At 40.6% G+C, this 19,419-nt stretch overlaps 1 protein-coding gene across 1 annotated transcript in view; it reads right to left on the minus strand.

Moving 5' to 3' along the window:
- LOC122555061 (uncharacterized) overlaps positions 1 to 19,419 on the minus strand; it is a 62,958-nt gene that overhangs the window by 14,429 nt on the left and 29,110 nt on the right. The window contains exon 3 of the mRNA XM_087992311.1: positions 6,218 to 6,287. Coding sequence (XP_087848437.1) covers positions 6,218 to 6,287 — 70 coding nt within the window. The remainder of the gene's footprint in view (positions 1 to 6,217; positions 6,288 to 19,419) is intronic.

Below are 19,419 nucleotides of genomic sequence, written 5' to 3' on the forward strand. Positions count from 1 at the left end.
AGTCAAGTATTGGTTCTACTGTGGTCTGGTAATCAATGTGTTTGCAGCCTGGGAATAAGGCACGATCAGTTCTGCAGGTAAAGTGCAAGAGATTACAGGTACATGTCTCAATTGGGATGAGACATCAGTATGGGAGGTGAGCCATGATCTCAGGGCATTCTGCTGAGTCAATCCTGGGGTGGAGCACGGTCGATCATTGGATTTAGGTCAACAATGGTCAGGGGGTTTATAGAGGCAGGACTTGGAAGTCCTGGAGAAAGTGTCAATTCATGTCTGGGATAAATTTCATTGTTGGAAATGTGTTGCTGGAAAAGCGCAGCAGGTCAGGCAGCATCCAGGGAACAGGAGAATCGACATTTCGGGCATAAGCCCTTCTTCAGGAACCTTCTTCCTGAAGAAGGGCTTATGCCCGAAACGTCGATTCTCCTGTTCCCTGGATGCTGCCTGACCTGCTGCGCTTTTCCAGCAACACATTTCCAGCTCTGATCTCCAGCATCTGCAGACCTCACTTTCTCCTCATAAATTTCATTGTAATGGGTGAGAGAAACAGGAGTGGACTGGGAGCGAAGGTGATGATCGTGGTGCCGTTTAAGCAGGTCACAGTAATTCTTGTGCCTACATGATGTAGATGTGTAGGGCCAGTAAGTGCATAAAAATTTCAAGGCATATTTATAGTGATGCAAAAGGGCTCGACCAAAACTGGGGGTTTGCTGAAAAGTCATATGACCATAGGTACAGCAATAGGAAAAGGGAACATAAAGGATTTTAGGAAAACAGTGCATCACAGGTGGACCCTGCAAATCACTCTCACTAATACAACATCATAATACTATTATGCTAGATTCAAAAGCTAACTACACAATAACTTTACAAAGAATGGCCAGGTGGTTGACGGTGAGGAAGGAGGTTGTCTTTGTTACAGGATTATATAGATAGATTGGCCATGGGCAGATCAATAGCAGATGAAACTTAAACCTAAGCAAGAGTCACAGTCATAACAGCACAGAAATAGACCCTTTGGTCCAACTCATCCATGTCAACCAGGTATCCTAAATTGAACTAGTCCCATTTGACTGCATTTGGTCAATATCCCTCTTAACATTTCCTACCACGTATCTATCCAAATATCTTTTGAATATTGTAATTTTACCCACGTCTACCATTTCCTTTGGCAGCTCATTCCACAGATGCACACCATGTATGTAAAAAAAGGTGATGCACTTTGCAAGATGTAATAAGAAAGAATTCAATGAATGGCAGGACACTAGGAAGCTCAGAGAAACATAAGGATCTTGGGGTGCTCATCCACAGATTCCTGAAGGCAGTAGGACAGGTTAATAGGGTAGTTAAGAAAGTGTTTGGGATGCTGTCATGATTAGTCATGGCATAGATTTTAAGAAGAGAGAAGTTATGCTGAAGCTGTACAAAAGCCACAGTTGGAGTACTCTGTGCAGGTCTGGTCTCTGCACTATAAGTAACATATGATTGCACTGGAGAGGGTGCAAAAGAGATTCACCTGGATGTTGCACAATTTAGTTCAGGTTGTTTTGTTGAGAGCAAAGATGGCTTACAGGAGGTCTGATTGGAGGTATGTAAGATGATGAATGGCATGGAGAGGTGGACAGAAAGCAGCTGTTATCCTTAGTTGAAGTGTCAATAGCAAGAGGTCATAAACATGTGGAAGACTTAGAGGGGATTTCAGGAAAATAAATCTCACCCAGAGGGTACCGGGAATGTGAATACACTGCCTAGGAGGGTAGTTGAAGTGCAGAACCTTGAAACTTTTAAAAAGTACTTGGATGAATACTTGAAATGTCATGCCATCCAAAGCTATGGATGTAAATGTACATTTAAAATAGATTTAATTGGTGCGGACTTGATAGGCTGAAGAAGTGCCTCTCCTGTACTGTATGATTTATGACACCACAGAAAGTTCTGGAATTCAATACATTTCATCTGCCAGACCGTCACACCGATTTATAAATAGGGTACAGCAAGGGTTATGATGCGGAAGGGAACCTTTTCTTTCTTGGGGAGGTGTGTCTTTCGTGGTGAATAATTGAATAAAGAACTCTATTCCCAATTTGACATTGAAAACTTTTGTTGTCAGACATAACTATTATTGAAGCTTAGTTTTTACTGAGGCTTAAGTATGATCTCTTTGGAATGCCTCAGTGCTGTTCATTTTTATAGATGTGAGAACTCAAAAGTTCTTTATTTGAAATTGCAAATATTCCTGACATTTCCCACAAATTCTATGCTCACAGAGCTCACGTGGATAACTCCATCATTGGAGTCATTGCAGCTTTGCTGATTCTGAGAAGAATACAATACAAGACAACAATTAGAATATATTTAATACACCAGCAATAACAGCAGCTGTAACACAGCCACCAGAGGGGGAAATAGCAGCACAGTATCAGGAATGATGTGGAGAAGCTGATGTTGGACTGGGATGAACAAAATTGAAAATCACACCACCAGGTTAAGATCACATAACATCAGGTTATAGTCCAACAGGTTTATTTGGAAGCACTAGCTTTCATAGTGCTGCTCCTTCATCGGTAGCTTCATCAGCTAGTGCTGCCAAATGAACCTGTTGGACTATAACCTGATGTTGTGTGACCTCAGCCCAGGAAGCACAGGTAAATTAGATCCCTCATAAAAGACCTCAATGTCACTTTCTTCAACTGTTTGACATTGCAAGTGCAAATTGAGAGTGCCTCACCCCCATTATCTCTGAACTATACCAGCTTTCGCAGGGGGACTTCTGCTCAGAATAACTGGCAATCCCACCCTATGACTGCTAATTATTACAGCAGTCCTGAACTTTTATGGACAGGGCTCATTACAGGGAGCACTAGGGGATTTGTGTGGCATTTTCCAATCCACAAAATTACTCTGGGAAGTTACTGATGACAAGATTCATTTTTGCCATACACCACCTCTTCATATCCTTTCTCCTTGCCAATGGTAGTGAAGCAGCTATGGCATTCGTATTCCCCAAAGTGCAGGGTGCTATTTACTGCACCCATGTTGCTCTAAGAGTGCCCTACAGCACTATAAATAGAAAAGTTGAAACGGTTGAATTGCATGTGATTGTTGTGTGGTGTACACTATAGCTGTGTTACAGTACGAGAAGAAAGGAGGGAGGCAGAAGTATATAAGCTGTGTACTCTTACCGTGTGCTTTTTTCAGAAAAATATTTATTCATAAAACTGGTAAAAGTAGATTACAAACTAATTCCATTTGAAAATTTACAGACTTTACATAAGAAGCTCAACTTGTCTCTAGATATCTCGTTGCACTCTTAGGTGCCTTACTATAATTGTAATAGCCTTAATACTTACAATATATATTCAATGACTGGTATAGTCCTCCCAGCTGTACCTAAGTGACAGGAACATACAAGGTAAATGTCTGCTATATTCAATGTAATCCTCTTGGGTACTGAATTTGGTATGCTTCACAGCACACATCTTGTAGTTGAACAGGCATTTGTATTCTGAAATTCTTGTGGTATTCACCCACGATTGGTGACTAACTATATTTGTGTACTTGTATTTCATTAATGCCCCAAATCCCCCTATTTACATCCACTTGCAATTTTTCTCTCCTCCTGTATGAAATTAAATAGTGCAAAAACTGTGTTTGACAGATCAGACACAGCTGCAGCTTGTTAAATGCCTCACCCAGACTTCATACAACTGGTTCATCTGCATAATGCACCTACGTGCTCCATGGCCACCATCCTCCTCAACCCTTCATCCATGCAGCTCATCATCAGCAAGTCATCAGTCTCACCACACTGAGCTTTGCTCGTGGAACAACTCAGCCAACACTTCATGCCTACAATACTTTACTTTGGATCTGGAGCTGACTTGTGTGCTTCCTCCAGGTTGCAATGTGTGCAGGGATAGTCATGCATTTCATGTGTCTACACAAGAAGCTTTTACACTGACATAGTCACAAGTATCTTATGCCATTTAGCTTGCTTTCTTAGCACTCACTGACTCTATTGTGGAGTTACAGGCTGCCAGTTTCTACACTGCTTTGCTGGAGCTCTCGGAGTTCAGCACTTATTTGGAGGCTCCCAGCCTTATTGCCTTCTTAGTTCACAATGTCTTGAGCACATATTTACAGGCTGTCAGCTTTTGCAGTTTATCTTGATTTTCAGCATAGAAGCAGCAGGCAACTGATAACAGTGGGAAGTAGGTCAAAGGACGTGTCCTATTCCAGTTCTTTGGATTGGCCTTGGTCAGTCAGTCACTTGGTCCCATGCAAGTCTCTGGATCCAGATCCTGATCCTAGACACTGTCAGTCAGGTTATCATTGTGATATAAGTCTAGGGGATGGCATGATTACTCATGGCTGTCCTGTTAGGTTAGTCCTGGGATTTGGTCAATAATGGTCAGGGTTCATCAGAAGACAGTTCAATTGGTCCTAGAGAAAGCAAGTCTGGGGAGGGCCTCATTCTGGCATAGTTTGTCCTTCATAACTAGAGCTGAGAAAGTTGGGAAATGTCTTGGATGCAGAAAGAATCGTGGAATGAACAGCAATATTCTGAGCATGAAGATAAGGATCAGGATCAGGATCATGATATTCACCAGGTCAGCCATCCATTGAGTACATAAAAGGCCAAGAAGCCATCAAGCCAGAAGATCAGAGACAGCCTTACCTCCAGGATGAATAAGTTGGGCTTTAACTTTGTTTAACTAATTGCAATTATTTTGTTATACTAGCAAGCGGCCCTTGCTTAGTAAAATTAGTGATCGTGTATGAGCAGGAAAGACAGTGAGGTGTCCCCACTGAGTAAGTAGAATGTGTAGAATGCAATATGGATTGAGTTTGGAAGGATACTGGAAAGTGTAGTTCATCTAACTTGATGAGATGCCAATCGAGTGGTAGAGTAATAATGTGAGCAATACATTAGAGGATGAGAAAATGGTGGCACTTACCCTCTTGTGACACTACTTTTGGCATACTGAAACGTTCGTCAGGCTGGCTGGGTGTATTGATTTGGCCGTCTGTGATGGTCAGCAAAGACGTTGGCTGCTTCTTCCCTATGACCTGTCTCCCAGCAACTTAGGAACTCTGTCTTGGAAGTAGGAAGTAGGCTTGGCCTTCTTTGGCACAATATGCTGAGATTTCAGAAATGAACACCACAGTGTGAAAGGTTGATCCTTGCTGCAGCATTGAAATGGTGTGCAGCTGTGCTTTAAATAGTTAGAAGGTCCTGACAATGGCAAGCATTACCACCTCACTTGCCATGAGATTCCCCAAGAAATGTGCTCAACATCGGTTGCATAATCAAGAAAAAGTGAAGGTGTAAGCTCGTATGAGAAAATTTCAAAGTTTGTGAGAAAGAATTTGACTGGGAGCACTGCTCCTTTGTCAGGGGATTTGATGAGGGAGCAGTGCTCTGAAAGCTTATGATTTCAAATAAAACTCTGGTGTAGTGTGACTTCTGACTTTATTAAAATATAGGCTAACTTTGAAGTTCAGTATTAGGGTTATAGTTGACTGAATCCATCCCTAGACTCCAAAACGTCACTCAACAGGCATTTTTGTTTATCAACTGAAATGATTTGCTTTTTAAAAAACATTACAGTGGAATATAATATGACTTAAAAATACTCTGAAAACCTGATGTGATCAGAAACTAATCCAACTTAGACATCACCCTCATGCTTCCTAAATTCCAGTGAATGTGGTCCTAACCGATCCAGACTTGCACCAAATGTCAGTCCTACCATCCCAGGAATCAGCCGGGTAAACCTTTGTTACACATTCTCCATAGATACTAAAATTGTATACGATACTCCAAATGTGGCCTCATCAGAGCTCAATGCAATTGTAGTAAGACATCCTTGCTTCACTGTTCGAATCCTCTCACAATAAAAGCCAACATACCATTTGCCTTCTTCACCAACTGTTACACTTGCATGCTCACCTTCAGCAACTGGTGCGCAAGGACACCCAGGTCAAACTGCACCTCCCCTTTTCCAAATCTATAGACATTCAACTAATAATCTTCCTTTCCGATTTTGCTACTGAAGTGGATAACCCTACTTGTATCCACATTATACTTCATCTGCCATACAGATGAAAAGCCAAAGTGTACTTAGTCAAAATAATTAACATGGTAACAAAGTTTTTCATAAACTTTTCCATAAACTTTCAGCATTTCAAACTTTGCTGTTTAGATAAAACTCACCTTTTTTTGTCTTCTGGTGCTCCATGAGTTTCATTACAGGGGTTGTAATGAGGTCCAGCACTGCCACAGCCTTAAAAAAAAATTGATTGTTTTAAAATTTTTGAAGGACTAGTCCACTTTTATGTAATACCACATATATATTTGCAATAAATGAAAATTCAAGTCAACATCATCCTTCTGTTTTCTTGTGGTGCGTGTTCTCAGAAATAGCAGTATCTGGTTCAGATACTGAAGGGTGCACTTTGGAGTCTTTCATTAGATATCTGTACCTGTCTTCACCTCACCATGCTCGAGGGACACCAATTTAAACTGGGCTATGTTTAAGTTCTTGAGGATGGACCTTGATACATCAGCATTTTCCATTACATTTCATATAGTAAGTTTAATCACGCTCAATTGGTAGTAATAGGTGTGATAGACAATGCAATATAAGGTAAAAACACCGCAATTTCCCTTCCCACGTGGTTAAAGATGCCCTCCAACACATCTCATCCACATCCCGCACCTCCGCCCTCAGACCCAACCCCTCCAACCGCAACAAGGACAGAACGCCCCTGGTGCTCACCTTCCACCCTACCAACCTTCGCATAAACCAAATCATCCGCCGACATTTCCGCCACCTCCAAACAGACCCCACCACCAGGGATATATTTCCCTCCCCACCCCTCTCCGCCTTCCGCAAAGACCGTTCCCTCCGTGACTACCTGGTCAGGTCCACGCCCCCCTACGACCCACCCTCCCATCCTGGCACTTTCCCCTGCCACCGCAGGAACTGTAAAACCTGCGCCCACACCTCCTCCCTCACCTCTATCCAAGGCCCCAAAGGAGCTTTCCACATCCATCAAAGTTTTACCTGCACATCCACTAATATCATCTATTGTATCCGTTGCTCCCGATGCGGTCTCCTCTACATTGGGGAGACTGGACGCCTCCTAGCAGAGCGCTTTAGGGAACATCTCCGAGACACCCGCACCAATCAACCACATCGCCCAGTGGCTCAACATTTCAACTCCCCCTCCCACTCTGCCGAGGACATGGAGGTGCTGGGCCTCCTCCACCGCCGCTCCCTCACCACCAGACGCCTGGAGGAAGAACGCCTCATCTTCCGCCTCGGAACACTTCAACCCCAGGGCATCAATGCGGATTTCAACAGTTTCCTCATTTCCCCTTCCCCCACCTCATCCTAGCTTCTAACCTCCAGAAACTCGATCCCCTGACCTGTCCGGACTTGTCCGACCTGCCCAGCTCCTTTTCCACCTATCCACTCCACCCTCTCCTCCCTGACCTATCACCTTCATCTCCTTCCCCACTGACCTATTGTACTCTATGCCACTCTCTCCCCACCCCCACCCTCCTCTAGCTTATCTCTCCACGCTTCAGGCTCTCTGCCTTTATTCCTGATGAAGGGCTTTTGCCCGAAACGTCGATTTTGCCTGTCCTCGGATGCTGCCTGAATTGCTGTGCTCTTCCAGCACCACTGATCCAGAATGCAATATAAGGGACTACTGGTAATGGAAACAGTATACATTTGTGCAGACTATACATAAAATAAACAGATCCTCGGGTTATTCAGTTTTATTTATTTGCATAAGTAACTTTGCAAATTAGAATGTTTGTGCCAGTTTCAAGCTTCAGTTCAGAAGTATGGTGTAACAGAAGATGATCTGACTCAGTCTGCTCTGTAATTTTCAGAAGTTAAAAATCACACAACACCAGGTTATAGTCCTACAGGTTTAATTGGAAGCACACTAGCTTTCGGAGCACACTAGCTTTTGTGATTTTTAACTTTGTACACCCCAGTCTAACACCGGCATCTCCAAATCATGACTGTAATTTTCAAGTCTATCTTTTAAATTTTAAGCCCTTGCTTTTTCTCTTAATACACGAACAACTTTATTTCCCATTAATATTTATTTTGCTTTTGAATATTCCAACTGAGATTGTGACATTTTGGGATGGTCAGAACCTTAAACTGATTTCAGATTATAAAGTATTAAAATTGCCTTATATACTGAACAGTGTCTGCACAGAGAGATTACCACTTAATGTTCTACTTAAAGTAGGACAAACATGTAAGAAAATCTTAGATCATCCATGTTGCTGCTGCAAGTGAATTAAATAGTATGCTGTGGTTAATTATGGTAATATACAATGTATCACTATAAAACAAATACTGCTGGACTCATACTCCAAGAGAAAAGTTTACTTAAAATCTAGAAAATAACACATTACAATTTCTGATCTGGAATTCCTGCCATTCATTTTTGTTCTACTTCAATAATTTAATGTCACGTGTATAAAAGATCTGATTTTTTTCTTCTCACAAGTATAACTGATTTTAGGATAGTGCCATAATAATGTTAATAGATATGTAATGTTAATATACAAAAGCCTGACAATGTAAATCATGATCGAATTAATAATGAACCAGGACATGTCGCAGAAGTTTTAGAGAGTAGCTGATGCCCATTGAATATAGTTAAGGGTTGTTTTTCTCCACTGATGCCTTCAAAGTCTTTAGAGAGATATGAAACTGCAGGGGCTGGAATGTATTACTTCCTCCTCCAATTTCATTTTAATTTAGTTCTCTCTTTCTTGTTCTCTCCTATGTTCATTATTATTGTACTGCCCTGGTAGATTATTGCTCCTTTAATGAGAAACACAGGCAGGTTATTAGAGGTAAAAAAACATTTAGAGGTATGTAATAACATCTGTAAACTGAAAAAAAAAACCCGATATCCTATACAGCAGTGCAAGTCTTCCTACCTCAGGGACAACAGGCCTGAATCCAGGTGCCACCTGCTGCGGAAGTGTGTCATAACAGATTAAGGGCTCCGGTACCGCTGACCCAGAAAGCCAAAGTCCCAACTGCACTGGAAATGCGTCAAACTATATTGAACAGACTGATTATAAACAAAAAGACTGGTTTTTGAATGATCTCCTGTGGTGAAGTTGTATCGTCCATACCTCTGAGGCAGGAAGCCTGGGTTCAAGTGTAACATCTCTGAACAGGTTGATTTTAAAAAAAATCCATGGATTGATCTTTTCAGACTCTTGTGGTACAGTGGCAGTGTTCCTATGCCTAGCTCAGAAGGTCTTAGTTTAAGTCACACCTGCTCCAGAAGCATGATAGAACATGTCTGAACAAGTTAATGAAAAAGATGAGCTAGTTTTCCATTAGTAAATGGTGTTGGTTAGGAAGGGGAAAGGCAGATTTGCATTTGTTATGAACTATAATATGCAAATAAACCATTGTGGAACACAAAACGATATTTGCTTCAATAAGTCCACTGTTTAAAATGGATAAAAAATACCAGAGGATAAACCATGGTCCCTTCAGACAGGAAGATAAATAAAGAAATTTCTTTCCAACAAAAGGACTGCTTCTCGAAGCTTCTGGAAACAAGGTATGGTCTTGGCTTTTTCTTTACCAGGGAAAAATAAGGTTTAAATTATATTCAGAACCATAAGTACGTAATTGACTTAGATACCGAAAAAGGATTGCAGATTCTGTTACAATTTACGGGCAAAATTTCCAAGAGAAATCTGCTGCAATCCCTCGAGGCATGGTTGACTTTTAATAACTCTAAGATGATGGACAGCTAATCCTTCAAGGAACATATCATGGATTTTGACAGGTTACACAAAATACTAAAAAAAAAAGAGAGAAATTCCTGACTCTGTGCTTCCATTCAAGTTATGATTTTAAGCACAAATCTCACATGGAATGACTTTTGATTTTGATAGTGGATTAAATTTTATGTAGAGATTCTTTTCTAGATCAAATGACTTCTGCCCTCACGAAACTTTTGGATAAATAATTGTTTCCAGCTACCTACATGTCACAAATTGCAAATTCTGTAGGTTCAAACAGAATGAATGAAGAGCTCTGTCAGGACTGACATTTAAAATTATTGAGGTCTGGTCACAGATCTTTGTACAAGGTGGGAGTTGCTGAAAGACATGGTTTCAGTACAGGAGAACTGATTGCATGCATATCTTTCCTCCTTTGTCCTTGAGTGGGCCACCCTTTCCCTCGTTACTCTCTTGCTCCTTATAAATGAATAAAAGGCTTTCCTTAACCCTGCTCATGACCTCTTTCAACCCTCCTAAATTCCTCATTTCAGACTGGTCCTACATTTCCAATATTCTTCCAAAGCTTGGTCTATCTTCAGTCGCCTAAACCTGATGGATGCATCCTTTCTCTTCTTAGCTAGTCTCACAATTTCACCTGTCATCCATGGTTCCCTAATCTTGCCAGTTGTATCCATCATTTTCATAGGGAAATGCCTGTCCTGTACTGTAATCAACCTCTCTTAAAAAGCCTCCCATATATCGAATGTGGATTTACCTTCAAACAGCTGCTCCCAATCTACATTCCCCACCTCCTGCAGAATTTTGATATTGTTGGCCTTCCCCCAATTTAGCAGTCTTCCTTTAGGACCACTCTCGTCTTTGTCCATGAGTATCCTAAAACCTATGGAATTGTGATCACTATTTGCAAAGTAATCCCCCACTGAAACTTCAATCACTTGGTCTGGCTCATTTCCTAACACCAGGTCCAGTTTGGCCCCTTCCCGAGTTGGACTCCTAACATACTACTCTAGAAAACCCTCTTGGATGCTCCTTACAGGTTCTGCTCCATCCAGACCTCTAACACTAAATGAATCCCAGTCAATGTTGGGAAAATTAAAATCTCCTATCACCACCTCCCTGTTGCTCCTAAATCTTTCTATGATCACTCTACATATATGCACCTCTATGACATCGCTGATGGGAGGCCTCTAGTACAATCTCAACACTGTTACCGCATCCTTCCTATTTCTGAGCTCTGCCCAGATTGCCTCACTGCTCGAGTCTTCCCTTGTGCCCTCCTTCAGCACAGCTGTTATATCTTCTTTGACCAGTAATGCAACTCCTCCAGCATGAGCATAGCTGTCTGAGCACTTCAGTATATTGTACCCGTTGGTATATCAGAAATATATTAACCATTATGTTAAAAATACTCAAAGACTAAGCCTCCACAGTACTTTGTTAGAGAGAATTCCAAAGTTTCATAACTCTGAGTTAAAAACATTTCATTTCAAAACCAAGTAGCATCCCCATTATTTTTAAATGATGCCTCTTCCTAGCTTCCTCTTGTGGTGATACTATGGCTTTCAGATGTGGCATTTTGTCATTTCTCTTATTAATTAAAAAAAGATTGTGACAGAAATGTCAGACAGTCTGCTCCAAAGCCAATAAAGTCAACAGCTCGTGAGACTTTTAAAAAAAAAACATTGGAACAACAGAAGCAATCTGAATGGGTGGGGTCAACCTCCCACAGGACCATGACTTTTAGTTTAAGTTGCTGAGGTCTTGAAGTTGCAGTGTATCTATCCCAGATGCGGAGTCTTCTCTTGATGTTTGTCCCCCTTGGACTGGGGAATTGCATGAGAGGCAATCTATGTTACAGAATTTGCCTTTGCCAAGGGTGTGTTTATTAGATGTTACCATATTTGAACAGTTACTGTTGAGTAGTCAAATAAACTATCACTCTGTTTTTTCCAATAGTTAAGTTATACCAGTTTATTCTTTCTTATGTTGTATTTTAACTATAGTACATGAATAAAATGTGTTTTGCTTCAAGATGAGTAGGTTGACCAATCAAATTGCATCCAGAATACAACATCTGGCACTTGCCTTGAAAATAAGAAAAGATTAGGGTCTAGGCTATCATCTTAAAATATTTTGAGGGGCTTTGGCCTAATCCATAACACACACACTAAAATGAGAAACATTTTACCAGCATCTACCCCGTCTATCCCTTTAAGTTTCTGTAAGTTTCAATGAGATAACCTCTCATTCATAAAAATTGTGCAGAAGATGGTCCCTACTTTGCCCAATCTCTCCTCATGAGACTGTCATACATCCCGGAACAAGTCTGATGAACCTTTGTTGCACCCCTCAGTGGCAATAACATCTTTGAGATAAGGAGACCAAAACTATACACAACTTTTGGTGCAGTCTAACCAAGCTCCTATATAACTAAAGCAAGCCTTCACTATTCCTGTACTCAAATTCTCCTGCAATATAGGTTTACAGTCCTGCACAAGAGACACTTTCATAAAAGACACCGAGGTCACACTGTACATGTACAATTGCCAACCTCTTACCATTCAAGCTCTTTAATTTCTCTTGTGTAATCTTCTTACTAATGCTGTTTTCCTTCAACTCCTTATTCTCCCTACCATTTGGATCTCTGATTCTATGATATTTCTGGGATCTTCCTCAGTGAAAACAATCTTTCAGCTTCTTTGTCATTTCTCTATTCCCTTTAATAAATTCTTCTGACTGTGATGGTAATGAATTAGGGGAGCAACAACCTAATGGTATTATCGCTGGACTGTCAATCCAGAGAACCACATGATGTTCTGGGGTCCCAGGTCCAAATCCCACTTTTCAAATTCCACCATCTGCCATTCAAAAAATCAATGATTAATTATCATCTCTGCCTGCCAGGCGAAAGCGAGGACTGCCGATGCTGGAGATCAGAGTCAAGATTAGAATGGTGCTGGAAAAGCACAGGTCAGGCAGCATCTGAGGAACAGGAAAATCGACGTTTTTGGCAAAAGCCCTTCATTGGGAATGAAGGGCTTTTGCCCGAAACATCAATTTTCCTGCTTCTCAGATGCTGCCTGACCTGCTTTGCTTTTCCAGCACCACTCTAATCTTGACTCATCTCTGCCTGCCTCCTATCCATTGCCTATGTACAGTTATAGCCAGCTAATGCATTTTTACAATTTACCTTAGCCATTTTGAGCCTTATGCCTTCATAATTTCCCTTATTCAAATTTAACACACTTGCTTCTGAATAAATTAACTCCTGTCAAACCAAATGTAAAATTATATCATATTGTAATTACTTATCCCTAAAGATTCTTTGATAATTGTATTAGTAATTAGTCCTTTTCATTACATAAAACTAGATGTAAATGCATGTCCTCTAGTTGGCTCCTCAATATACTGATCTAGAAAACATTCTTAACACATTTCAGAAAATCAACCTCTATAGCTTTAGTGCTCAGTTTACGTAGTCTATATGCAGATGGAATTCAGTGATAATTATGTTGCTTACGCATAGGTAATTAATACTATGCCCCTCACTGTCACTACTATTTGGTGGCCTATAAATAATACAACCAATGTCTGCTGCCCCTTACTATTTCTTAGTTCCAACCAGATTCCACAATTTATTTGTCTGATCTGAGATCCTTCCTTATTAAATGTATTGATTCTCATAATCAGCACAGCTCCACCTCCTTTTTCACTTGTGTCCTTTCATATGTCAAGCATCCTTGAATATTTAGTTCCCAGTTCTGGTCATCATACAGCAATACTTCAGTAATGCAACTAGATCATACCCATGTATGTCTATTTGTGCCTTTAGGTCGTCCACCTTGTTTCAACTGCCGTGTGCATTCAGCTAGAATTACAACTCACTGGGGTAGCATGCCATAAATCGAGCCGTGCTGTTTCTGGAGTCATACCAAATATTAGACTTTTGTTTTAAAAATATGCACAGAACCCCAATTTATTTGACTTTCAGACCAAGGTTGACAGAAAGCACGGACCAGACTTTTTTAAATAAGTAATTAGACAATAGCTACAGGTAAACTAATTAAAGCCCTTGTAAACTCTCCTTGAAAGACATATAAATAGGGAAAATAGATTATTGGTGGAGGTGGAGAACTAGAAAGTTAGTTCAGTTGGCTTTGCTTACCTGAAACGATACTTCTTTACTAACCAGGCACTTGTCTTGCTCTGGAAACTTCACTGGTTTGTAAGAAGTACAGAGTGACTGAGTCATTTGGAAAATCTCTTATTTATTTTTCCAAAAGTCATAGCTTACGGCAACTCCTGCCGCAAAGTTAATTGGTTTTGTTCAAGTTTAAACCGAGTTTTTTAAAAAAACTACAGAGAACAGACACCTTCTTCTGGGGAGAAGAACTGCACACATTTCTGTGTCTTTGTGTGTCTCTCTCTCCCTCTCTGCTTGCATTTCTAATGTTTAGCTAAGAACCAGCTTCCCTTTAAACAATTCCTCTGCTCCTAATCATCTGTGCATTGCAAGAACCCAGTCACAAAAACAAAATTCACAACCACCCTCGTAAAGCTGTTTTTAAAAACATTGCTTTCTCACTGCAGTCCACAATTTTAAGGAGACAAAAATAACAAGACATTGTCCTTACAGTACAGTGCCCTTGGTTCTTTTTTGACATCATTCTGCTTTTGAACCATACCCAATGCTCAGATTTGTTTCTCCTGTTTTCTCATCTCCCTCACATCTTTTTGACTTCATTTTATAAACTTTTACTTTCTTCCAATTTGGGTTTCCCCCTCAGGTTCTCATCCCCCAGCAAGTTAGTCTAAACAGACCCCAATAGAACTTGCAAATTTCTGTGAGGCTCCAGTCCCAGTCCCATTAAGACATAAACTTTCCAGCTTTTAGACCAACCCCAGAATTGGTCTTAGCTTCTCAGAAAAATTATGCCTTTTCTCCGACACTAGTTCTCTAGCCAAGTGTCCAATCAATGCCCCATTTTTACCCTTACAGCACGTAGCACCGTGAATAATCCTTTCCTTTCCCTGAAATCTGCCTTCAGGACCTCACCCCTCATCCCTATGTCATTAGTATCAATGTAGACCATTCTTTGGGGACAGGAATATCAGCCAGAAGTCATGTCTTGTAGCAGCTCTGCGACATCCTTGCCTGGCACCAGGGATGCAACACGCTAGAGTTACATTTACTGCTATTGAAATGCCTATTTGATTCATGACTATGAAATCACCTATATCTACAGTTCTTCCATTTTACTTCCTCTCCCTGTGTCACTAAGGGATTGGCTTTGACTGCATTACCCTGAGGAATCACTGCATCAACAGTTTCCAAGATAGAATACCAATTAGAAAACACAATTGATTGAGGGGCTCCTAAACTACCTAACAGATTTTTTGAAACTGCCTAGTAGGCACCCATTTCCTCTCTGTCTGAGTGCTTCTCATCTGTGGTAGGACCACCAGTTTGCACAACTGTGACTCCAGCCATTGCTCTGGTTCTGCAACTCAAAGTTCAGGCTTGTGCAGCTTGTGACACTTCCTGTGAATCTGTTTGTCTGGACACGTGGTGGGTTCATGACTTCAAACATCGGATGCACAGTCCATTTGGTCCTTCTACTATAAAACTTACTCTGAAAATACACAAGCTATTTCTCAGAAAGAGAGAAAAAAAACACATTCAGAGACTTAAACAGAAATTAAACACCCAACTTTCACTAAAGATTGGATGTATTCACCAAACCTGCATCCTGGCTTTCCTTGTACTCATGTCTCACCACCATGGTCTCAGTATAAATAGACCTTTCAATCATGCCTTATTTCACATTCCACTAAAAGGCTTTAGTTCTTGAGGTAAACCTTCATTAAACAATCACTTTCTCACTCTGACCCAAGTTCACACTCGCTCTGGCAGAGTCGCTCTCACTCTCACTGTGACTATATGCTTTGAAAAAGGTCTTAGGTAGACCTCTAATGAATTAGTTGTTTTTCTTAACTTTCTGCTAGACTAGTTGACACGTAATTCACATGAAAAATTGCTGGCATTTGACAAATAACTGCCAATATAATGTAGTTGCCTGTTGAATTAGGCTATTGGTTCTTGGTCTTATCGTGACTTTTACTCTTATAATTAGATTCATCAGTTGAATTCCCACTTGGACCCAAATTCCAAATTACTCACTCAATCTGTCTCAACGTCCTTCGTTCTGAATTCTCTATCTGTAAGCCTATAGCCCACTATGTCTCTCATACTTCCATTATCATCAAATGACAGGGCATATGTGAACCAAGTTTGAAGTGTAAGACAGCTGAAACTTTATTGCTGGAACAGCACAGCAGGTCAGGCAGCATCTAGGGAACAGAAGATTTGACGTTTCGGGCACACGCCCTTCTTCAGGAATGAAGTGTAAGACAGCACCAAGCAGACCCAAAAATCTATGAAGCTACAATACAAGACAATGTGCACGATAAAAGAAGTAGCATGCTACAGACAGTGCTGAATGGTCCCACAACCAACTGCTCAATTCAAAGCTGTATTACATATTGTTAAAATCAAATTTGTATATCTGCAGGAAAGTCACTGGGAATAAAGCAACAGATTTATATTTCTAGATTCTGCTTTTAGTATTTAAATTATTTTGTGATATCCACTTGTCACTTCGAGTTGTAAATGGCGATAGACAATTAAACAGTAATGAGAAGGCGAAAGTTCCACAATCACCCATATCCTCAATGATGGCACAGCCCAATACAAAAACAAGGTCATATGGCCTTTCCAGTCAGTTCTGTTATTTTTGATCATGGCTAAATCTTCTTTGTCAACTCCAGTTTTCTGACCACTTGTATGGCCCTCAATTTCTACAAACAGCCCATGAAGCCCAAGATTCTCCATGTGCCAGAACAAAGCCCTGGCCTTTTCAATTCACTACTTAACCATGCAACAGATTCCAGTTCCAGACGAATTGTAAACATTCATGATTGTCAAAGCTGTCTCCAGAAAGGGGAAGAAGCCAGAATTCATCAACTCCAGCAAGGGATTTAAGTCGAAAGCTATAGAAACAGGGTCTTCTCAATAATGACCAGCAGGACCAGGCACAAGGTTGGGAAGGCAGGCGTGCATTCAGAATGAAGTGTACATGAAGCAAGCAGTAGGTTACATTTCTCTTCTATACATTAAAACCTGATTTTCTTGAACAATTTAAAATATGTGAAAAAGAAAAGCAAATGGATCTTCAAGTTCTTGAAAAAGGAAACCCAGTGCACATTTCAAAAGGGAATGGCTTTCTAAGGTCATCATAGCCAAAATGCTATTTTCAATACAAAGGATGTATGAATGGTTGACATTTTCACTAATGATGATATAGACAATCTTGAAATGTTGAATGTCACACTTGCAGTAAAGCTGAAAGCATCTCTGCTTTGTGCTACATTCATGATCATGTGAAGTATACAGTAATTACTGAAAATTGACATAGCAAGAAATACACCTTTAAATTTGTACTGTATCGGCTTCATCATACAGATACTTTCTGGACGAACTGAATAAACCTGAACTTTCAAAATTCCTGTTTCCTACAGTGCTTTCATTGTGACAGGAATCACACACAATTTTATGTTCACAGTAATCTTGAATTATGGAAGATGGTGGTGATTACACCAGGTAGAGCTTATGTTATGCTGGGCAAGAAAAGGGGCTAGCTGCAATCTTGTGACATGAAATCAAACATTTGTCTGTACAGGATTGCGATGATCAGAGATGATCTGGGAATAGATGATGCTTGGAAGCACGTGCCAATTATGCAAGACATTGAAACTACTCTAAGGATAGCGTATAGTGTTCAACAGGTCAACTGTCCAAAAAGGACAATTTGAAGATCCAGGCAAAGTTACACAGTGTGATACAGTGGCCTTCCAACCACTGAATGAAGTGAAGTGGCTGCCACGACACTGTGAATGTTCTCATGCAAAGCTACCCTCACTTACCTGGATGAGTACAGTTCTAAAACCATTCATGAAGCTCGACACTTCAGGATAAAACAACCAATTCATTTGCACCTCAATGAACACTCAGTATCAGTAAGAGATGCACTTTAGAAATTCATCCATGTTTCTCAAAGTTCCTTACAAATCCATGACCATTACAATTCAGTAGGATCAGGGCCCCAGATACACAGGTCACTACTACCTGCACAAACACTTCAAAGCCACTCACCATCCTGACTTGAAGTGTATCACTATTTCTTCAGTGATGCTGGTCGAAATCCTAGATCTCCCTCTCTAATGATATTGTAGATCTACTGACAGCAAATGGACAGTACAGTCCAAGGCAGCAGCTCACTACCACTGATTACGTCAGATGGAGCTTCTGTTATCCTGGGAAAGAAAAATGGGGTAGCCGCAATCTTGCAACAGGAAATCAAACGTTTGTCAGAACATTACTGCATTAATCTCAAAGGCAACAAAGAATGGACAATAAATGGTTGTCTAGACAGTGATGCTGACATCCCAGAAATGAAACAAAATTACCAACAACTTGTCTGCATATCTTTGCAGTCTTTTCATCCTCACAGTTTATAATCTCAACAAAGTTAGTGTCATCAACAAACTTAGATGCATTTCGTTGGTCTTTTTAAATACCCAAAACTCTTGCGTTGATCTTTTTAATACATCACTCATCATCAGCTGCCAACGTGAAAAGGTTATTCCATCCCTTTGTGGTATTTTCTGTACTTTAACAAAGTCAGACAAATTAACCATCTTAGTAATTCAATTGGTTATTTATATATTTGTGAACAGTTGTCAACAGTTTATGGGTCAAATGTGGGATTTCTGAAAGTAGACAATTGAGCATGGACATGGCAGAAAATAAACTGATCATGGATAAGAGGGCTAATACCAGGTTTCTCATATTATAAAACTGGATGAAGCGAAAGTTGTTCTTCTTTTCAAGAAGGGGAATAGGGAATCTCTGGCAATTACAGACCAGTCAGTCTTATGTTTCTGGTCAGCAAAATTTTGGAAAGAATTTTGAGGGATAGGATTTATGACTATTTGGAAAAGCATAGCGTGATTAAAGGCAGTCAGCGTGGCTTTAGAAGGGGCAGGTCATGCCTCATAAATCTTATTGAGTTCTTTGAGGAGGTGACGAGACAGGTCGATGAAGGTGGAGTAGTGGATGTGGTGTATATGGACTTCAGCAAAGCATTTGATAAGGTCCTCCGTGGTAGGCTCATTCATAAAGTCAGGAGGTATGGGATACAGGGACTGTTGGCTGTCTGGATTCAGAATTGGTTGGCTGACAGAAGGCAGAAAGTAGTTGTAAATGGAAAGTATTCTGCCTGGAAGTCAGTGGTGAGTGGTATTCTGCAGGGCTCTGTTCTTGGGCCTCTGCTCTTTGTAGTTTTTATAAATGACTTGGATGAAGAGGTTGAGGGATGGGTTAGTAAATTTGCCAATGACACAAAGGTTGGAGGTGCCATTGATAATATCGAGGGCTGCTGCAGGCTGCAGCGCGACACAGACAGGATGAAGAGCTACGCTGAGAAATGACAGATGAAGTTCAACCTGGATAAATGCGGTGATTAATCTTGCAAGGTCAAACTTGA

This window comes from Chiloscyllium plagiosum, unplaced genomic scaffold, assembly GCF_037043375.1.
Source record: "Chiloscyllium plagiosum isolate Xiang-an unplaced genomic scaffold, Cpla_swu_hap1 HiC_scaffold_12, whole genome shotgun sequence".
Lineage (NCBI taxonomy): Eukaryota > Metazoa > Chordata > Chondrichthyes > Orectolobiformes > Hemiscylliidae > Chiloscyllium > Chiloscyllium plagiosum.